Genomic DNA, 16,813 nt, shown 5'->3' on the forward strand with positions numbered 1-16,813 from the left:
GAAAGGATTTTTACCAATCCTAAATCTGATAGGGGACTAATAGCCAATATATACAAAGAGCTCAAGAAGCTGGACTCCAGAAATTTAAATAACCCCATTAAAAATGGGGTACAGAACTAAACAAAGAATTCTCAACTGAGGAATACTGAAGGGCTGAGAAGCACCTGAAAAAAATGTTCAACATCCTTTTTTTTTTTTTTTTTTGTGGTTTAAAAAAAACATTTTATTATGTTAATTCTTTTTTTCCATTTTTATTAGGTATTTAGCTCATTTACATTTCCAATGCTATACCAAAAGTCCCCCATACCCCCCCCCACTCCCCTACCCACCCACTCCCCCTTTTTGGCCCTGGCGTTCCCCTGTACTGGGGCATATAAAGTTTGCAAGTCCAATGGGCCTCTCTTTCAAGTGATGGCCTATTAGGCCATCTTTTGATACATATGCAGCTAGAGACAATAGTTCCGGTGTTCCACCTATAGGGTTGCTGTTCCCTTTAGTTCCTTGGGTGCTTTCTCTAGCTCCTCCATTGGGGGCCCTGTGATCCATTCCATAGCTGACTGTGAGCATCCACTTCTGTGTTTGCTAGGCCCTGGCATAGTCTCACAAAGGACAGCTATATCTGGGTCCTTTCAGCAAAATCTTGCTAGTGTATGCAATGGTGTCAGCGTTTGGAAGCTGATCATGGTATGGATCTCTGGATATGGCAATCACTAGATGGTCCATCTTTTCGTCACACTTCCAAATTTTGCCTCTGTAACTCCTTCCATGGGTGTTTTGTTCCCTATTCTAAGAAGGGGCACAGTGTCCACACTTTGGTTTTCGTTCTCTTGAGTTTAATGTGTTTAGCAAATTTTATCTTATATCTTGGGTATCCTAAGTTTCTGGGCTAATATCCACTTATCAGTGAGTACATATTGTGAGAGTTCCTTTGTGATTGGGTTACCTCACTCAGGATGATGCCCTCCAGGTACATCCACTTGCCTAGGAATTTCATAAATTTATTCTTTTTAATAGCTGAGTAGTACTCCATTGTGTAAATGTACCACATTTTCTGTATCCAACCTTGAGATTCCACCTCACACCAGTCAGAAAGGCTAAGAGCAAACATTCAGGTGACAGCAGATGCTGGCGAGGATGTGGAGAAAGAGGAATACTCCTCCATTGTTGGTGGGCTTGCAAGCATGTACAACCACTCTGGAAATCAGTTTTGTGATTCCTCAGAAAATTGGACATAGTGCTACTGGAGGATCCAGCAATACCTCTCCTGGGCATATACCCAGATGTTCCAATTTGTAATAAGGACACATGCTCCAGTATGTTCATAGCAGCCTTATTTATAATAGCCAGAAGCTGGAAAGAACCCATATGCCCCTCAACAGAGGAATGGCTACAGAAACTGTGGTACATTTGCACAGCTATTAAAATATGGCATTTCTATACTATGTTAAGTGAAGGGCCTCACTTTCTTCCTTTGACAGATTGAACAGGTGCATGGATATGTCCGAGGGTGTCCCCAGGATGTCAGGTTGGTTTGAAACAGGTCCCGAAACTTCTGGGTACATGAATAAGTGACTCAGAAGAAGTCTTGAACAGCCCATACTTTAAGGCCACATGCAGCAAAGCTATCATATCACTTACTTTCCTTCTGAGCTATAACTGTTGATACTGCCATCCGTGGACTCCCGGCTGGGCTGTCTCACCATCTTCCGCATTTCAGCCGCCATTCCCGTTTCCGTACTCCTCTGAATGGTGCTTTTTAACTTCTTGTGGCCGGACTCTGATTGGGGGAGAGTGGAAACGGGAGTCAAGTTTTATTGAGCCAGCTTTTTTTTTTTCCCTCCTGAATAGCTATTGGCTCTGCAAAGGCAATAGTTACTTTTTGTTAGCATTAAATGTTTCATAAGAACAGCTATGGCTGAAGAGAATAGAGAATGCCATTGTCTTCCCAAAGAGTACTTTTGTTAAGAGGTGGGTGGTAAGTATGACATCCTGCAGGTCCAGGGATGGTACAGGTCTCTGAGAACAGAAGTGAACTACCGCTATGGCAACTGCACCAAAAAGAATGAGTCTGGCACTGGATTGTTACATGGAAAATAACCCTGAGCAATTTAACAGGTTCCTAATCTGATACAGTCCAACTGTGCAGAAGCAGACCTAAAGGAATGGACCATGTCCTCCAAACATTAGGAGACTTCTCAAAATGAAAATTCCTATAGCACCGGTACTGCCATATATCGCTGACCTCCATATAAAGGAGCAGTAATACGTTAGTTTCATTGATCGCTTTCACACCACCTTACTCTACACTGTCTAGTCTGGGATAGGTAATACACGGGTTACCTAGTTAGGTAGGACAAGTGTAATTACGCATTCGAAGGAAACATGGCTCTCTCCAACCTTCTGATTTAGCCATATGACCTGCTTGGCATCTGTACAGTTCATTAGCTCATTATTTTAATTTCATTGTTTTTCTAAGATAGAGTCTTTCTGTTTAGTTCAGGTTGGTTTGGTCCTTTCAATCTGGCCAAGGCCAGCTTTGAGTTCCTGACCTTCCTGCCTTGGCCACCACATACAGAAATCATAAGTATGTGCCTATAATTTGGCACATAATAAAACAAAAATAAACATGGGCTCATTTCAGTTGTTTATAAACTCTAAACATTTAAAATATTGACTTAATTATACATATAATTATACATACAATAAATACCAACCAGTAAGAGAAGCTACTAAGATTTTTTTTCCCCATAGACATGTTCCATATGCACTTCTGGTTTACTTTTTTGTGTTGCATGCTTTAAGACACATTTGAAATACTTTCTGTATATAAAATATGCACCCATCCATAGAATTTTCATTCCCCATTATCTTTCACAAATGCAGGCATCTAAGTACACTTCTAAATACGTCATATCAAAGGTGGCATCTCACCCTCTCATTTGGTCACTGGGTCTCTTTTCCAAGTTGTATAATCAAAGATATAATAGATGCCATGCTATGCTGTTCACGTTCTTATAGATATTCTTGCTAAAGCCAATGCACATGTGTTATAAAGTGTTCAGGCACTGCAGACATAGCAAGCACTGGAGACAGCCTTTATCTTCCTGTCCTTCTTGGTTACTTTCCGTTGCTCACTCCACACCTACCATTAAACATCTATCTACCTCCATCTAGAATCAATATCCAGGAAGGCAGGTGGTACATGAGTACTGTTCAGTGCTGCTCCTATATATACTGTATGCATGTATGAACAGTAAGAAAAATAAAACCAGAAGAGCCCTATTAAACTCAACAATGGGACATTATACACTTTAGTAAACAAATCTCTCATTCTATTTCATTTATCATACAAAAGTTGACATTCTTCCATGAGATAGCAATGCTGATTCCAAACTAAACCAAGTCTTCGGTTAAGGACCTTCCAGTTAAGATAGGGAAATTTTTGGAGACTGAAATGCAAGTGATCTTCATTGTGATTTTTAAATTGCTCTTTAAAAAACTAATGTGGCTATTACATTGCTACCAATACTCATAGACATGTCCAATTTCCACAAGAGACTCAGGAGTTCCTTTTCTTTTCCTTTCCTTTCTTTTCTTTTCTTTTCTTTTCTTTTCTTTTCTTTTCTTTTCTTTTCTTTTCTTTTCTTTTCTTCTCTTTTCTTCCTTTTCCCTTTCCCTTTCTCTCTTTCCCATACCCTTCCATTCCCTTCCCTTCCCCTTTCCTTCCATTTCCCTTTCCCTTTCCCTTTTTCTCTTTCCCATGCCCTTCCATTCCCTTCCCTTTCCCTTTCCTTAACTTTCCTTTTCTCTTCTCTTTTCCTTTTTTAGGTGTTTTGTCTTTCCCATGTGACATGTTTTTGTAGAACATGTATACACACAGAAAGCAGGAACTTCATTCATGCCACTGAAAATACTGTTAGTATTTATTCACTTATATAATAAGCCTACTTTGGGTATATTTCATTTATAAAAATCAGTTTGCTGTTAGAGCATCTTTCATTCATGTGAACATACTGGGTAGATCCTACTTCAGAGATAGGAAAAAGCCATCAGTATACAAGTTGAATATTCTAATCCAAAACTTGAAAATCAGAACTACCTCACAAGTCCCAAACGTTTTGGGTGCCAACATGATGTCACAAGCAAAGCATTCCTATTGTAATAGGTTGTAATCAAAATATAGGTGGACTAAAAGGGCTTCTGGGGTAGGGAAAATCAGTTTTTTAAGGATGCAGCCCCTGGTAATGCTAACCACACTCCAGAAGGTAGCCCACACCATGAGCATATGATTAGCACCAAGAAGACTCAGTGCGGTATAAAAAAAATGAAAACATGAAGTTGGAGAGGAGAGGGAATGAGATAAGGTGAGGAGTATGAGGTAAATATGATTAATATATACTGCATGCATGAATGAGCAGTGAAAAATTGTTTAAAGTATTATATTAAAATTTCCAGGCTATGGGTATAATGTATATGAACCATATTCAAACATCTTATTCTGACTTGAGTCCCATCTCTAAGACCTTACTCTGTATATGTAAACAGCAAAACTTGTAAAAAGAGTATAAAAACCACGAAACATTTCTGTACCGAAGCACTTTACATAAATGATGTTTGCTGTGTACTATTAAGATCAAGACAAGTAGAGTTATGGTGAGTGCTTGCCAAGGGCTAATGAGACAGTAGGGCCAGGGCAGAGTATAGATTCATAATGGAAACAGTACCCAGGGGTAGAGGGTAGAGGGTAGAGGGTAGAGGGTAGAGGGTAGAGGGTAGAGGGTAGAGGGTAGAGGGTAGAGGGTAGACTATAAATGGTGAGGCTCTATTGGGAGCTGAAGGAGAAATTGTTAAGAGGAGGGGAAGTGAGATGCCTTGAATTAGCACGGTTTTAATTCATGCTTTCATCTATCCTTCCATCCAGTAACTGCTTATGAAGAACTTCCTATGATCATACTCAACCCTAGATGCCAGAGACATATTAAAGAAATAGATGTTCTGCTACTATGAAGATTACATTACACTTTGTGTACACAATATATTACTGTTGGCCATAGGTGCTATGAATTAAACACTGGGCAGAGTAAGAATAGAGAGTGATGGGTAGAGCAGCAACGGTTTCACTGAAAAGCCGAGAAGGAAGCGTTCTATATAGTAGGGTGGGTCCTGGTGATGGCAGCGGGGAGGAGGAGCACACAGGTGGTTGGTGGGACAAGATGGTTTTTCTTACAGTGGCTCACAGCTGCTTTAGTTTCTCTTCAGGTTTTCTGATGCTGCTGAGACTCTGACAGAAGTCATCTAGGAAAGGCTGTGGCAAGCAAGTGAGTTTGCTGGTGATGGCCCACTGTTTCTCATGGCTGGGATGGGTGCACTCTGGAGAGGCACAGCCCCATAATCTTTGTCCCAGGATTGCATCTTGTTGCTGATATGCCTTTCCCACCACTATTCCCGAGACTCACAAGTCCTGGGCATTGGCCCACCCTACCGGGCTAATATCCTGCAGATCAACATGAAGATGAAATTTCATGAATTAATGCTGTTTGGATGAATTAATGACTTTATAGCAGTCCTGATTTGATTCAAATAATTTTAGGAAGAAAATGTAAAGAGATGGTTTTAGTTGTTTTGTCAGAAATATAGATGTACTAAAGTTAGAATCAAGAACAGAATGGCCCCATTCTCATAGAATAGTAAGTAAATGTAGCAAAATAAATAATACAATGAACTTTCATAAACTACACTAAGAAGAAAACTAGGCTTGGGACAGATTTGTGACCAAGGAAAATCTTTCATTCTAGGTCAGGTCCAAGGATGAGGCCACGTGTGTGCACTATGATAAATCAAGGCCATGTGAACCTGTTATTTTGAACTTATAATGAGCTTATAGAATGAAGCACTGCTTTGAACTTACTATCAACATCCTTCTGGAACTCCCCTTTGGTGTAACATTTTACCTAGGAGGTAATTTTATGAAGAACTTCTGTCTATGAAGGTATAAAAAAAGCAGAGAGAATAAATAAAGTATATATACTAGGGCTCTGCTCCATCCACTATCTATCTATCTATCTATCTATCTATCTATCTATCTATCTATCTATCTATCTATCCATCCCTTGTTTTCCCTCTGTTGATGAAATTGCTAAAAGCCATCAGCTTTTGACACAAGGACAGCAAGAGAGAGTTATCCTGCCAGAGGTCACCATCCCTTGGGTTCTTCTGACAGTGTCCTTCCTCAGTACTTAACCTTGTCAGGTTTAGCCCTGGCAAGACTCTGCTGCTATAGATCTCAGGACTTCATGGATATCTCATTATCCAGGTTACTGAGTTGTTGAAAGCCCAAACCTGATTTTTTTTTTTAAATTTCCTAAATATGGATTTAAACAAATTAAACATAGGTTTAAATATTTAACATTTGTTCCATAAGTGCTTGATGACTGTAAAGAAAAATTTTAGAAACAAATAACCTTTATTGGGTGTGCTTTCATTGACAAATACATTATGCATGTGTCTCACCTAACTGCAGATGTCAAAGGAAGATATTAGATTACCTGAAACTGAATTTGTAGGCTATTTTTGTAGGAATTTCATAAATTCATTCTTTTTAATAGCTGAGTAGTACTCCATTGTGTAAATGTACCACATTTTCTGTATCCATTCCTCTGTTGAGGGGCATCTGGGTTCTTTCCAGCTTCTGGCTATTATAAATAAGGCTGCTATGAACATAGTGGAGCATGTGTCCTTCTTACCAGTTGGGACATCTTCTGGATATATGCCCAGGAGAGGTATTGCTAGATCCCCCAGTAGTACTATGTCCAATTTTCTAAGGAACCGCCAGACTGATTTCCAGAGTGGTTCTACAAGCTTGCAATCCCACCAACCATGGAGGAGTGTTCCTCTTTCTCCACATCCTTGCCAGCATCTGCTGTCACCTGAATTTTTTATCTTAGCCATTCTGACTGGTGTGAGGTGGAATCTCAGGGTTGTTTTGATTTGCATTTCCCTGATGATTAAGAAATTCCTAAGCAAATGGATGGACCTGGAGGGCATCATCCTGAGTGAGGTAACACAATCACAAAGGAACTCACACAATATGTACTCACTGATAAGTGGATATTAGCCCAAAACTTAGGATACACAAGATATAAGATACAATTTGCTAAACGCATGAAACTCAAGAAGAATGAAGACCAAAGTGTGGACACTGTGTCCCTTCTTAGAATTGGGAACAAAACACCCATGGAAGGAGTTACAGAGACAAAGTTTGGAGCTGTGACCAAAGGATGGACCATCTAGAGACTGCCATATCCTGGGATCCACCCCATAATCAGCTTCCAAACGCTGACACCATTGCATACACTAGCAAGATTTTGCTGAAAGGATCCAGATATAGCTGTCTCTTGTGAGACTATGCCGGAGCCTAGCAAACACAGAAGTGGATGCTCACAGTCAGCTATTGGATGGATCACAGGGCTCCCAATGGAGGAGCTAGAGAAAGTACCCAAGGAGCTAAAGGGATCTGCAACCCTATAGGTGGAACAACATTATGAACTAACCAGTACCCCGGAGCTCTTGACTCTAGCTGCATATGTATCAAAAGATGGCCTAGTTGGCCATCACTGGAAAGAGAGGCCCATTGGACACACAAACTTTATATGCCCCAGTACAGGGGAACGCCAGGGCCAAAAAAATGGGAATGGGTGGGTAGGGAAGTGAGGGGGAGGGCATGGGGGACTTTTGGGATAGCATTGGAAATGTAATTGAGGAAAATACATAATAAAAAATATTAAAAATTAAAAAAAAGAAAAAGTAAAAAGAAAAAAAAGAATATAGATATTAGGAGCTCAACTTAGGTTTTCTAGAAGAGAAGTGTGAATTCCTGATTCATATTCCAAATTGAAATTGTTTCTACTTTTAAACTGAGATGTTAATTTTCTAAAAGCAGACTATATCCAAAGAGTATTTCTAGGACAGTTTTAAACTCAATAGTTTTTAGACTGTATATGAGATAGGCTCTGAAATAAGAAAAAAATAGATTTGAAAAGTTATCTAAACTTTTATATTCACCCAGTCCTGTAAACTTGAACAGTACTTTTTATAATTTTCAAACTTTGTTTATTTCTTCAGGTGGGAGCTGGCCAAAGAACTGACATGCACCCGCTGATCTATTTATATTAACAAATATCCCTGAAAGGAATGCTGTTGGACTGAACCATAGAAAAGCCTAGGAGAAGCTTAATAAATAGTTCCAGCTTTGAATCTGCCTTGCTCAGACTCTTAAGGACTTAATATTGTTTAGGAAGGAAGAGTTGGAGGATTGTTGCCTTATGTGTGTGAAGGCTATAAGTACACATAAAGGTAGTCCATGCATCAGCATTGTTCAGACTCACTAGAGGCCAGTCTCTTGTAGATGCCAGTGATTTCTCCAAGAGCCCTAGCAAGTCACACCTTTTATAAGTCAGCTTGTTCAAATCTCTGGAGGTAACAGCAAGTGTATGATTAGAAACATAGTTTTTGAAATTTCAATATTGTGAGCATTTCATTATTCTTAAGGAAAATGTAAAATCTGCTTCTAACATGATTACCAAGTATAAAATGGTTTTGCCACAGATATTTGTAAGCTTACATTCATATATGTGTTTACAAGTCCATTTGTTGAACATTTAAAATCACATTCTACATGGTCATAAATGCATTACAATTATGTGTTTATAACACACACATGTTACATTTTCTATAACTATAATATAATTAGATATAAAAATTAGGAAATATTAGTTGAGTGTATGACTATTTGTCACTTGTATAATCTAATGAAGAATTATTCGACTTACAAAGACATGCAATCAACTTATCAAACTATCAAATTATGACATAAAAACTTTTATTTGAAAATACTACTACCTTAAGTATTTTACAATTATAATGGTTGAAAAGTGGTGCATTTTCATATAAATCATAAACTCATGGAAAATTAGTAAAATCAGTGATGCTTAAGTAACATTTTACTCATGCTGTTGATAAGTACACATTCTCTTAAAGACTTTAGAGAAGGTGTCATATTTGCATAAGAACTCTCTTTGCATATTTGGAGTCACTGTTATATGAACTTATTGATTTACTAATTCATCTGTCATATACTGTTTAAACATCCACAAGCTATAATATGGCAAGCATCACTCTGGTGTGACAGTGTGACAATATAACAGTAATAGGACAAGCTAAGGACAAGGTAAAACATACCTTTCATATGAATGATAACCATAAGGAACAGGCTAGGGCTTGAGAAATGCAGTCATAAAGAAGGATAGAAGGATAAGATATAATAACATGTATGTATATATATATGTGTGTGTGTATACATATATTTATATATATATATATATTAACATATATATTTAGCTACATAGACTATATATATATATACATACTACACACACACATACACACACACACACACACACACACACACATATATATATATATATATATATATATATATATATATAGTCTATGTGGCTAAATTTAATCACTCAGGGAAGAACTATAAGGAGAGGTATAAGGACATGTTTGGAAGGAGGAAAATGAAGGAACATTGTAGTCAAATTACAATTTCAAAAATAAACAAAACAAAATAAAAAGAGTCATTCAGGCATGGTAGTACATGCCTTCATCCCAAGATCCTGGATAGCAAGAGAATCAGAAGTTTATTCTTGGGTACACAATAAACTCAAGGCCAGCCCTGGACATTGTGAGATCCCTTCTAAAATGACAAAACCAAGCAACAGTAGCAAAATAAAAATAGAAGGAGTAAACAGACTGGAGCTTGTGACAGTCTCTGTCCAACTGATTGTTCTAGAAGAAGGTCAAGACAGGTAAGCAGGCTCAGGGCAGCTCTCTGCATACTGGAGTATGTGGGCAATGCAAGAGTGCGGAAATCAGAATAATGTGTGTGGTAAGTGTGTGTTTGTGTGTGTGTGTGTGTGTGTGTGTGTTAGGGAGAGAGAGAGAGAGAGAGAGAGAGAGAGAGAGAGAGAGAGGAGACAGAGAGAGAGAGGGGTGGGAGTTAATGAAAATAATTTTAAAGACAGAAAGGAGTTGGGAGAGAGGAAAGAGAAGGAGAAATTATGTAATTATCTAAAAAATAAATAAAATGTAGAACAGCAAGAACATTTTGATTATTACTTAGAATTTTAGTAAGAAAGACAGAGCCACAGTAACACTGAGCATGGATCACATCAGAGGGGTCATGAGGAGGAAATCCTGGGAAGTGTAGAGGTCAGCAAGGTGTGGACTTGGGAGCTTGATGAGAGATGTGCCCATACAGACAGGTCCTCAGCTGACCCCAGAAATTTACATTGTGGTTTGAAGGTGGTGTTTTGAGAGCCACGTTGTACTAGAAAAGGTCCATTATTTAGCCTGTCTGGTAGTGGAGTTCTTCCTATTTAAGAGATAGGGAACATATTACCAGTCCTGGTAGTATTAGAGAGATGACAGGAAAGTCAGACCTGAGAAATCATGCTCAGAGTAGGTGCTAATGCAAAAATGATTAGTGAATTTCATCCAAGAGCTGGTAAAATGAGAAAAAGAACAGGTAAAATTCATTAAGGGAGGGACTGAAATTATAATACAGAGGGATGAGGAGGCAGGAGAAGGCAACGAATTGAGAGGCTTGTTCAGTATCAGTTCATGAACAGGTCATCTGGCTCAATCACAAGACGATCCCTTCCATTTGTCTCAGCTCCTGGAAAATCAGATGCTTCTAACACAGCCTGACTGAAGACCAGTAAGGGTCTCGGGGACCCAAAGAGCAGCAGCTGTACCTCCTACTGTACAATCTGTCAGTCTTGGACTTAATGAAAGACAGCAGGGTAGTATGGAAGGAAGAGCTCCCTATTTGAACTATGTGGCTAGTGAATGGGAGTCAGGGGATGTTATGTCTATATTCCAGGACAAATGAGCTGCATGTTTAAGGCTCAACTCATTTGAGGGAGTTATTTCCTGAAAGGCCAGAGTTTGGCATGGTGGTGAGGAAGGATGCCAAAGTGTGAAACCAGAGCAGAAAGTCAAGGAGTGATTCATCAGACCATTTCTCATGGGACAGGCCATGGCCACATGCCATTACTACCACCTGTTTGTCACATCTCAACATCTCTACCTTCTCAGTATTTGGCATGGTCCACACGTAACTGTGTGTACTTTGTATTTGGCACAATGGGACACTGTCACAGCAATAGTCACCAAGTGTCACCACACTTACTAGTGGTGACTACAGGCAGCTCATAGAATATTTCTTAAGTTATTTTTTTCAATTTATTAGTTTATATGTATGACTCTGTCTCTAATGTGTTATATCTACTACCTGCCTGTCCATTGTCGGCAGAGATCAGAATAAGGTATCATATTCCATGGAGCTGGAGTTACACAGTTATGAGCTCTCATGTAGGCAAGCCCAAGTCCTGTGGAAGAACAGACAATATTCTTAATGTATGATCTGTCTCTAGACTCTCATGGGCTCCCTTATGTCTCACTTCCCTCATATAGAGCAGACGGTGAGAACCATAAGCCAGACTCTAGAAAGACAAACAGCATATGTTTTATTTCATGTGTGGACTTGATTTTAAAACACTTTTATAAAAACATATATGTCCATGTCATATATGCACATATAAGGCATGGGAGTAGAAGGACACTATTTGATGAGGGAGAAGGGGGGAAAGCAAGAGACAGGGATAATGGAGTAGTGGAGCTTGAATGTGAATAAAGTGCAATAATTCACAGTGTAACAGTGTCATAACAAAACTAATTATTTCACGCTAACAAAATGTTAATTAAAAGAGGAAATAATAGTAGTTCATATAATTGTGCTATGCGTATGTATGTGCTACGTGTATGTGTGTGCATGAGTGAGTGGGTGCATGTGTGCATGCGTGTATATTTATAAGCTGTGGCTTGTTCATGAGTCCCAAAATATCAAGTAGAAGCTGACTTTTATGTAATCACATCAGGGTCTTTCTATTCAACTTTGAGCTTGGGCCTAATCACTGCCAACCCTGACATAGCAGGATGGTTTGGTGAAGAAGTCCCAAACTTTCATTAGGACAAGGTTTTATAGGAAATGGGAGCAAGTGAGGGGGTGTCCATCCCGGCAAGCATCTAACTGAATGACTATTTTAAGTGGACAGGTGAATGCTCTGAAGCAAGACCGTGAACAGTCACAGTCTGAAAGTACATCTGAAACAATCAGACGAACCTTTGATTAACTGTTGCTGGGAAGTAGCTAGGGAGTGACTCTGGGATATGTGCCAAGGGCAGACCACGGGGTCCTTCCTGCTACTTGGGTGCAGAGTGGGTTCAGCTGCATGTCAAGTTCTCAGAGTTCTTTTCTTTTAAGATGGAGTCCAGTTTCAAAATGGAATAGGTTTGGCCTCTCCTGTATACATGTGCAAGAGGGGCCAGAGAGTACTGGGTATATTTTATTCTATTGTCCTCCACCTTAAATTTTGAGGTAGTTTCTCAATGAATTCAGAGCTCTACATTTGGCTAGACTGATTGGCCAGCAAGCTATATCCCTTCCTCACTCTCCAGAGCTGGGCCATCAAGCATGAAATACTACTAATCCTGTTTACATTGATGGCAGCTATCCTCATGCTTGTGAGTCAAGGCTACTCTATCAACTGAGCCACTGCCTTGTCATTCCTATAATAATTTTAAATACTAACTGTGCTAATCCATACAAGACAAAAGAGAGGAGAAAAAAGAGGGGAGAGGGAGAGAAGTAGAGAAGAAAGGGGAGGGAGGAAAGAGAGGGGAGAAGTAGAAGAGATGAAGAAAGAGAAGGGGTGAGGGCAGAAGACAGGGACAGAGAACTGGGTAGACAGGGTGAGGGCAACAGGAAGAACTGAGAGACAGAAACAGAATCAACAGCTGTTTGTCAGTGGCAGATGCTTCCCATGTCCTGCTGGCCAAGTAGCAGGAGACTTTTTCAATGATCTGCCCTAAGAGTACCACAATATCCTTTAGTATTTAAACAAATAAACAAAAATATTCCTTTTGAGTCGTGCCAAGGTTTATTTAGAGCTATATTCTATCCTACGACAGATAAGAACAACTTGTAAAAATTTCATACTTCTGAGGCTTATTTTGGAAATTTGCCTTTCTCTGACTTTCCCAGCCTACCTTTCTGCCTAGTGATCCTCCAGATTATTTCAACAAGCTACAAAGTCTACTATAGTTTATCTACTCATTTCCTACAGAGATCTATAATGAAATCAAGATAGTCATAAAATAGATCCAAACAAAATTATTTCAAATACTCTTACAACATAGAGGGAATATTACAAGGTAGAGACAATATTTTCCTTCAAAAATACTTCAAATATTTCGAAGTGATACACTTAATTACTTTTTGTCTCCTCTCATTATCATAAGAGATAAAGATACATGTTTTCCTTGGCTCTCTGTCCTGTATTTCAAATTCTGTGTAGATGCAACTTAAAATGAGACTCACCTCTGCCAAACACTGTGCTTATGTGTTTCAACTTTCCTGCAACTAACAGGTCCTTTCTTCCAAAGAACAGGCATTGCTGTGAGGAGGTCACAGGCCTTGCTTGTCACATCTTTAGCCCATCCCACTTATCTTTTCAATGAAGTACCTTCATGTGTCTTTCCCCTTGCCTAGCTGATGAATTGTAAGCAACAGAGTTCAAGATAGCCTTCAATGAATGCTAACCACTCTGAAACGTACACTAGAGGAAACATCCTAACAGTATTTAAGAGTGAAACACACACACACAGACACACACACACACACACACACACACACAGACACACACACAGACACACACACACTCCTCTACCACATTGTGTTTTGGCTGAAGCCAAGGCAGATAGAAGATTCAAATGCCGAACATGCCATGCAAACTGACTGATTACACCGTCTCCATCTTTCTGGTTCTAGTGTTATGGTGTGAATTGTGTCTTCCCAGAATGCCAAAACGGAGGACTTAGCTACAAGTATCTTCCAATGTGACTGTATTTGGAAAAATAAAATGTCCTTTAGGATAGGCACAATGTCCAACATAGCATAACTAGAAGATTAGACTTAAACATATAGAGAAAGGAGGGAAGGAGGGGTAAGGAGAGGGAAGGAGAGGGCAAGGGAGAGGAAGGCCACTATTTCAGGCCTACAGAGAAAACAGTAGTGCCAACATCTGCTCTTCCTCAGAGTCTGGGGCTTGCGTCACCCAGTCTGTACTGCTGTAAGGACCTCGCCACAGAAAACACCTAAAGGATGAGTCATGATGTTCACATTCTAAAACTCTCGGTTTATTTAACAACTGTGTTCATCTCGGGGGCTGGGATGAAGTCAAGCACACAATGCTTAAATAGACTTGTTTTTCAGCTTGCCTCAATTAAAAGTGGCTTGTTAATGTGGACATCCCTAAATCATGTGTTAACTCTTAAGGTTGAAATATATTGCTACAGAGATAATTTTTAAAACTCTATCCCATTTAGTTCAATGTATTTGGTATTCTCCTTTGGGCTAAGTGGATTCCTGAGATGCAGCTAAATTTCTTAGAAGTAGAGAAACATGCCATCTCCTTCCTATCCACTTAACCTCCCTATAAAGGGAAACAATGTTTCAGATGGAAATACAGAAATAAGTGAATGCTATATTGTTTACTTCATATTAAAAGAACATTTACTCTCACTGAATTACTATGTATGTGTTTTTTTTTTTTTATTTCTATCCAAATTCAAACCAGTCTGAAAATTCTTAGTAGTAGCTTGGGGAATCTTTGAACTCAGCTCCTTTATTGCCCATTATGTAGTAGAGCTGAGCTTCTCTATGCCTCAGTGTCCTAACCCACAGAAGTCACTGTCACCGTAAGAGACCATCTCAATGCAGCATTTAACCTCTGTCTGGGGGCCCATTCCACCCATATTTTAAAGGGCCCACTCTGTTCTAATCTCTTTCATAGAAGATAGCCACTCCTTCCATAGAAAGCAAGAGCAACAGTGAAGGTGTGTCTTCCCAGATGACCTGTCCTTCTTAAGAATTATCCTCTAGATCCTGAGGAACCTAGAAATTCCTGCTGAAACAGTTCTAAACTAATGTCCACTCCTAGTCCAGGCGTCCTTCTGTGGTCTGCCCTTCCATGGGTGAGTAATCCCACCAGTGTGCTTTACTGTGAAGTTCAAGTGCACCCATAAAAAGCTGGAACACATGCAAAGTCCCTCAGTTCAGTGGGCTGAAGTTATAACATGGTCATTAAACATCCAGTAAGCAAGAGAGTAAGTCCACAGAGATTCCACCCAGCCTATGTGCAGACTGTCTTCATTGCTCTACTCAAACTTTGCCCCACACCCACCTATGAACACTATGCAAGCAACCCTTTTAGGCATGAATTTTATCCTCTCCAGCCATGGAGTCATTCAGTATCATACCACCTATGAGATGGTAGATGAAGGCAGAAGAAGCAAATTCAACTCTGAAAATTGGCTAACCACTTCTTATCAGCTGGCATGTTTCATTTGCTACATCACAATTGTGGGGTCATATGGATTTGAAATAACTATTTATATGTTGGAACTGATTTGTTGTCTTACTTTCTAACACCCATTTCACAATTTTATTCTTGAGGAATGGGAATTGATGGTTAGGCTATTTTCTGAGCAACCAGATAGGTAAAGAAGGAAAAGGCATCAAGCATACTATGAGTTGAAGTGGTGAATTTAGGAGACTTGAAGACAGAGTGAATGTCTGTCATAAAATTCATGAAGTGATGACATCTCCAGATGGGATGGAGAAGCAACCCAGTCATGTGCAAACTTGAGGTTATGGAAACATGAAGACTTGAGACTGACCGTCCAGTGCCGACCTATAGAGCCTGGTTTGGTAACCACAGCTTGTACCCCTCCTGCTGAGGAAGCAGAGACAGGAAGATCCCTGGAGCTCTACAGCCAGCAAGTTAGCCTGATGACTTTCTTTCTTTTTTCTTTTTTAAAATAAGATATTTTCTTTATTTACATTTCAAATGTAATTTCCTGGTTTCCCCTCCCAAAACCCCCTATCCCATCCCCCCTTCTCCTGCTCATCAATCCACCCACTCCTGCTTCCCTGTCCTGGCATTCCCCTACACTTGGGCATTGAACCTTCACAGGACCAAGGGCCTCTCCTCCCACTATTGTCCAACAAGGCCATCCTCTGCTACATATACAGCTGGAGTCATGGGTCCCTCCATGTATACTCTTTGGTTGGTAGTTTAGTCCCCGGGAGCTCTGTGGGTACTGGCTGGTTCATACTGTTGTTCCTCCTACAGGGCTGCAAGCTCCTTCAGCTCCTTCAGCTCCTTCAGTCCTTTCTCTAGCTCCTCCATTGGACCCCGTGCTCAGTCCAATGGTTGGCTGAGAGCATCCACCAAAAAGAAAGAAAGTCATCAGGCTAACTTGCTGGCTGTAGAGCTTCAGGGATCTTCCTGTCTCTGCTTCCTCAGCAGGAGGGGTACAAGCTGTGGTCACCAAACCAGGTGGGCACTGGATGGACAGTCTCAAGTCTCAAGTATTTGTCATAGTTAGCCTGATTTCAAGATCCAGGTTTCAGTGAGAAACCTTGCCTCGAAAAGTGAAATTAGTGCTTCCTGAGAAATGACACGTTAACTGGCCTGTGGCCTCATATACACCTGAACACATAAATACACACACATATCTGCACACATGAGCATGCACACACACACACACACACAATCATCTTAGGGAGATTCTAGCTTATGAGTCCTCTTAAAGTAAAATACTCTGGAAACTTAATTTCAGCTAA

At 39.9% G+C, this 16,813-nt stretch overlaps 1 protein-coding gene across 49 annotated transcripts in view; it reads right to left on the reverse strand.

The window, feature by feature from the left end:
- Rims1 (regulating synaptic membrane exocytosis 1) overlaps window positions 1-16,813 on the reverse strand; it is a 542,679-nt gene that overhangs the window by 16,411 nt on the left and 509,455 nt on the right. For all 49 annotated transcript variants that reach the window (XM_029474791.2, XM_085836041.1, XM_085836042.1 and 46 more), the window contains one exon: window positions 1,639-1,777. In XM_029474791.2, the coding sequence (XP_029330651.1) occupies window positions 1,639-1,777 (139 nt within the window). The remainder of the gene's footprint in view (window positions 1-1,638; window positions 1,778-16,813) is intronic.

The sequence above is a fragment of the Mus caroli genome, unplaced genomic scaffold (assembly GCF_978045245.1).
Source record: "Mus caroli unplaced genomic scaffold, Mus_caroli_1 scaffold_1, whole genome shotgun sequence".
Classification (NCBI taxonomy): Eukaryota; Metazoa; Chordata; class Mammalia; order Rodentia; family Muridae; genus Mus; species Mus caroli.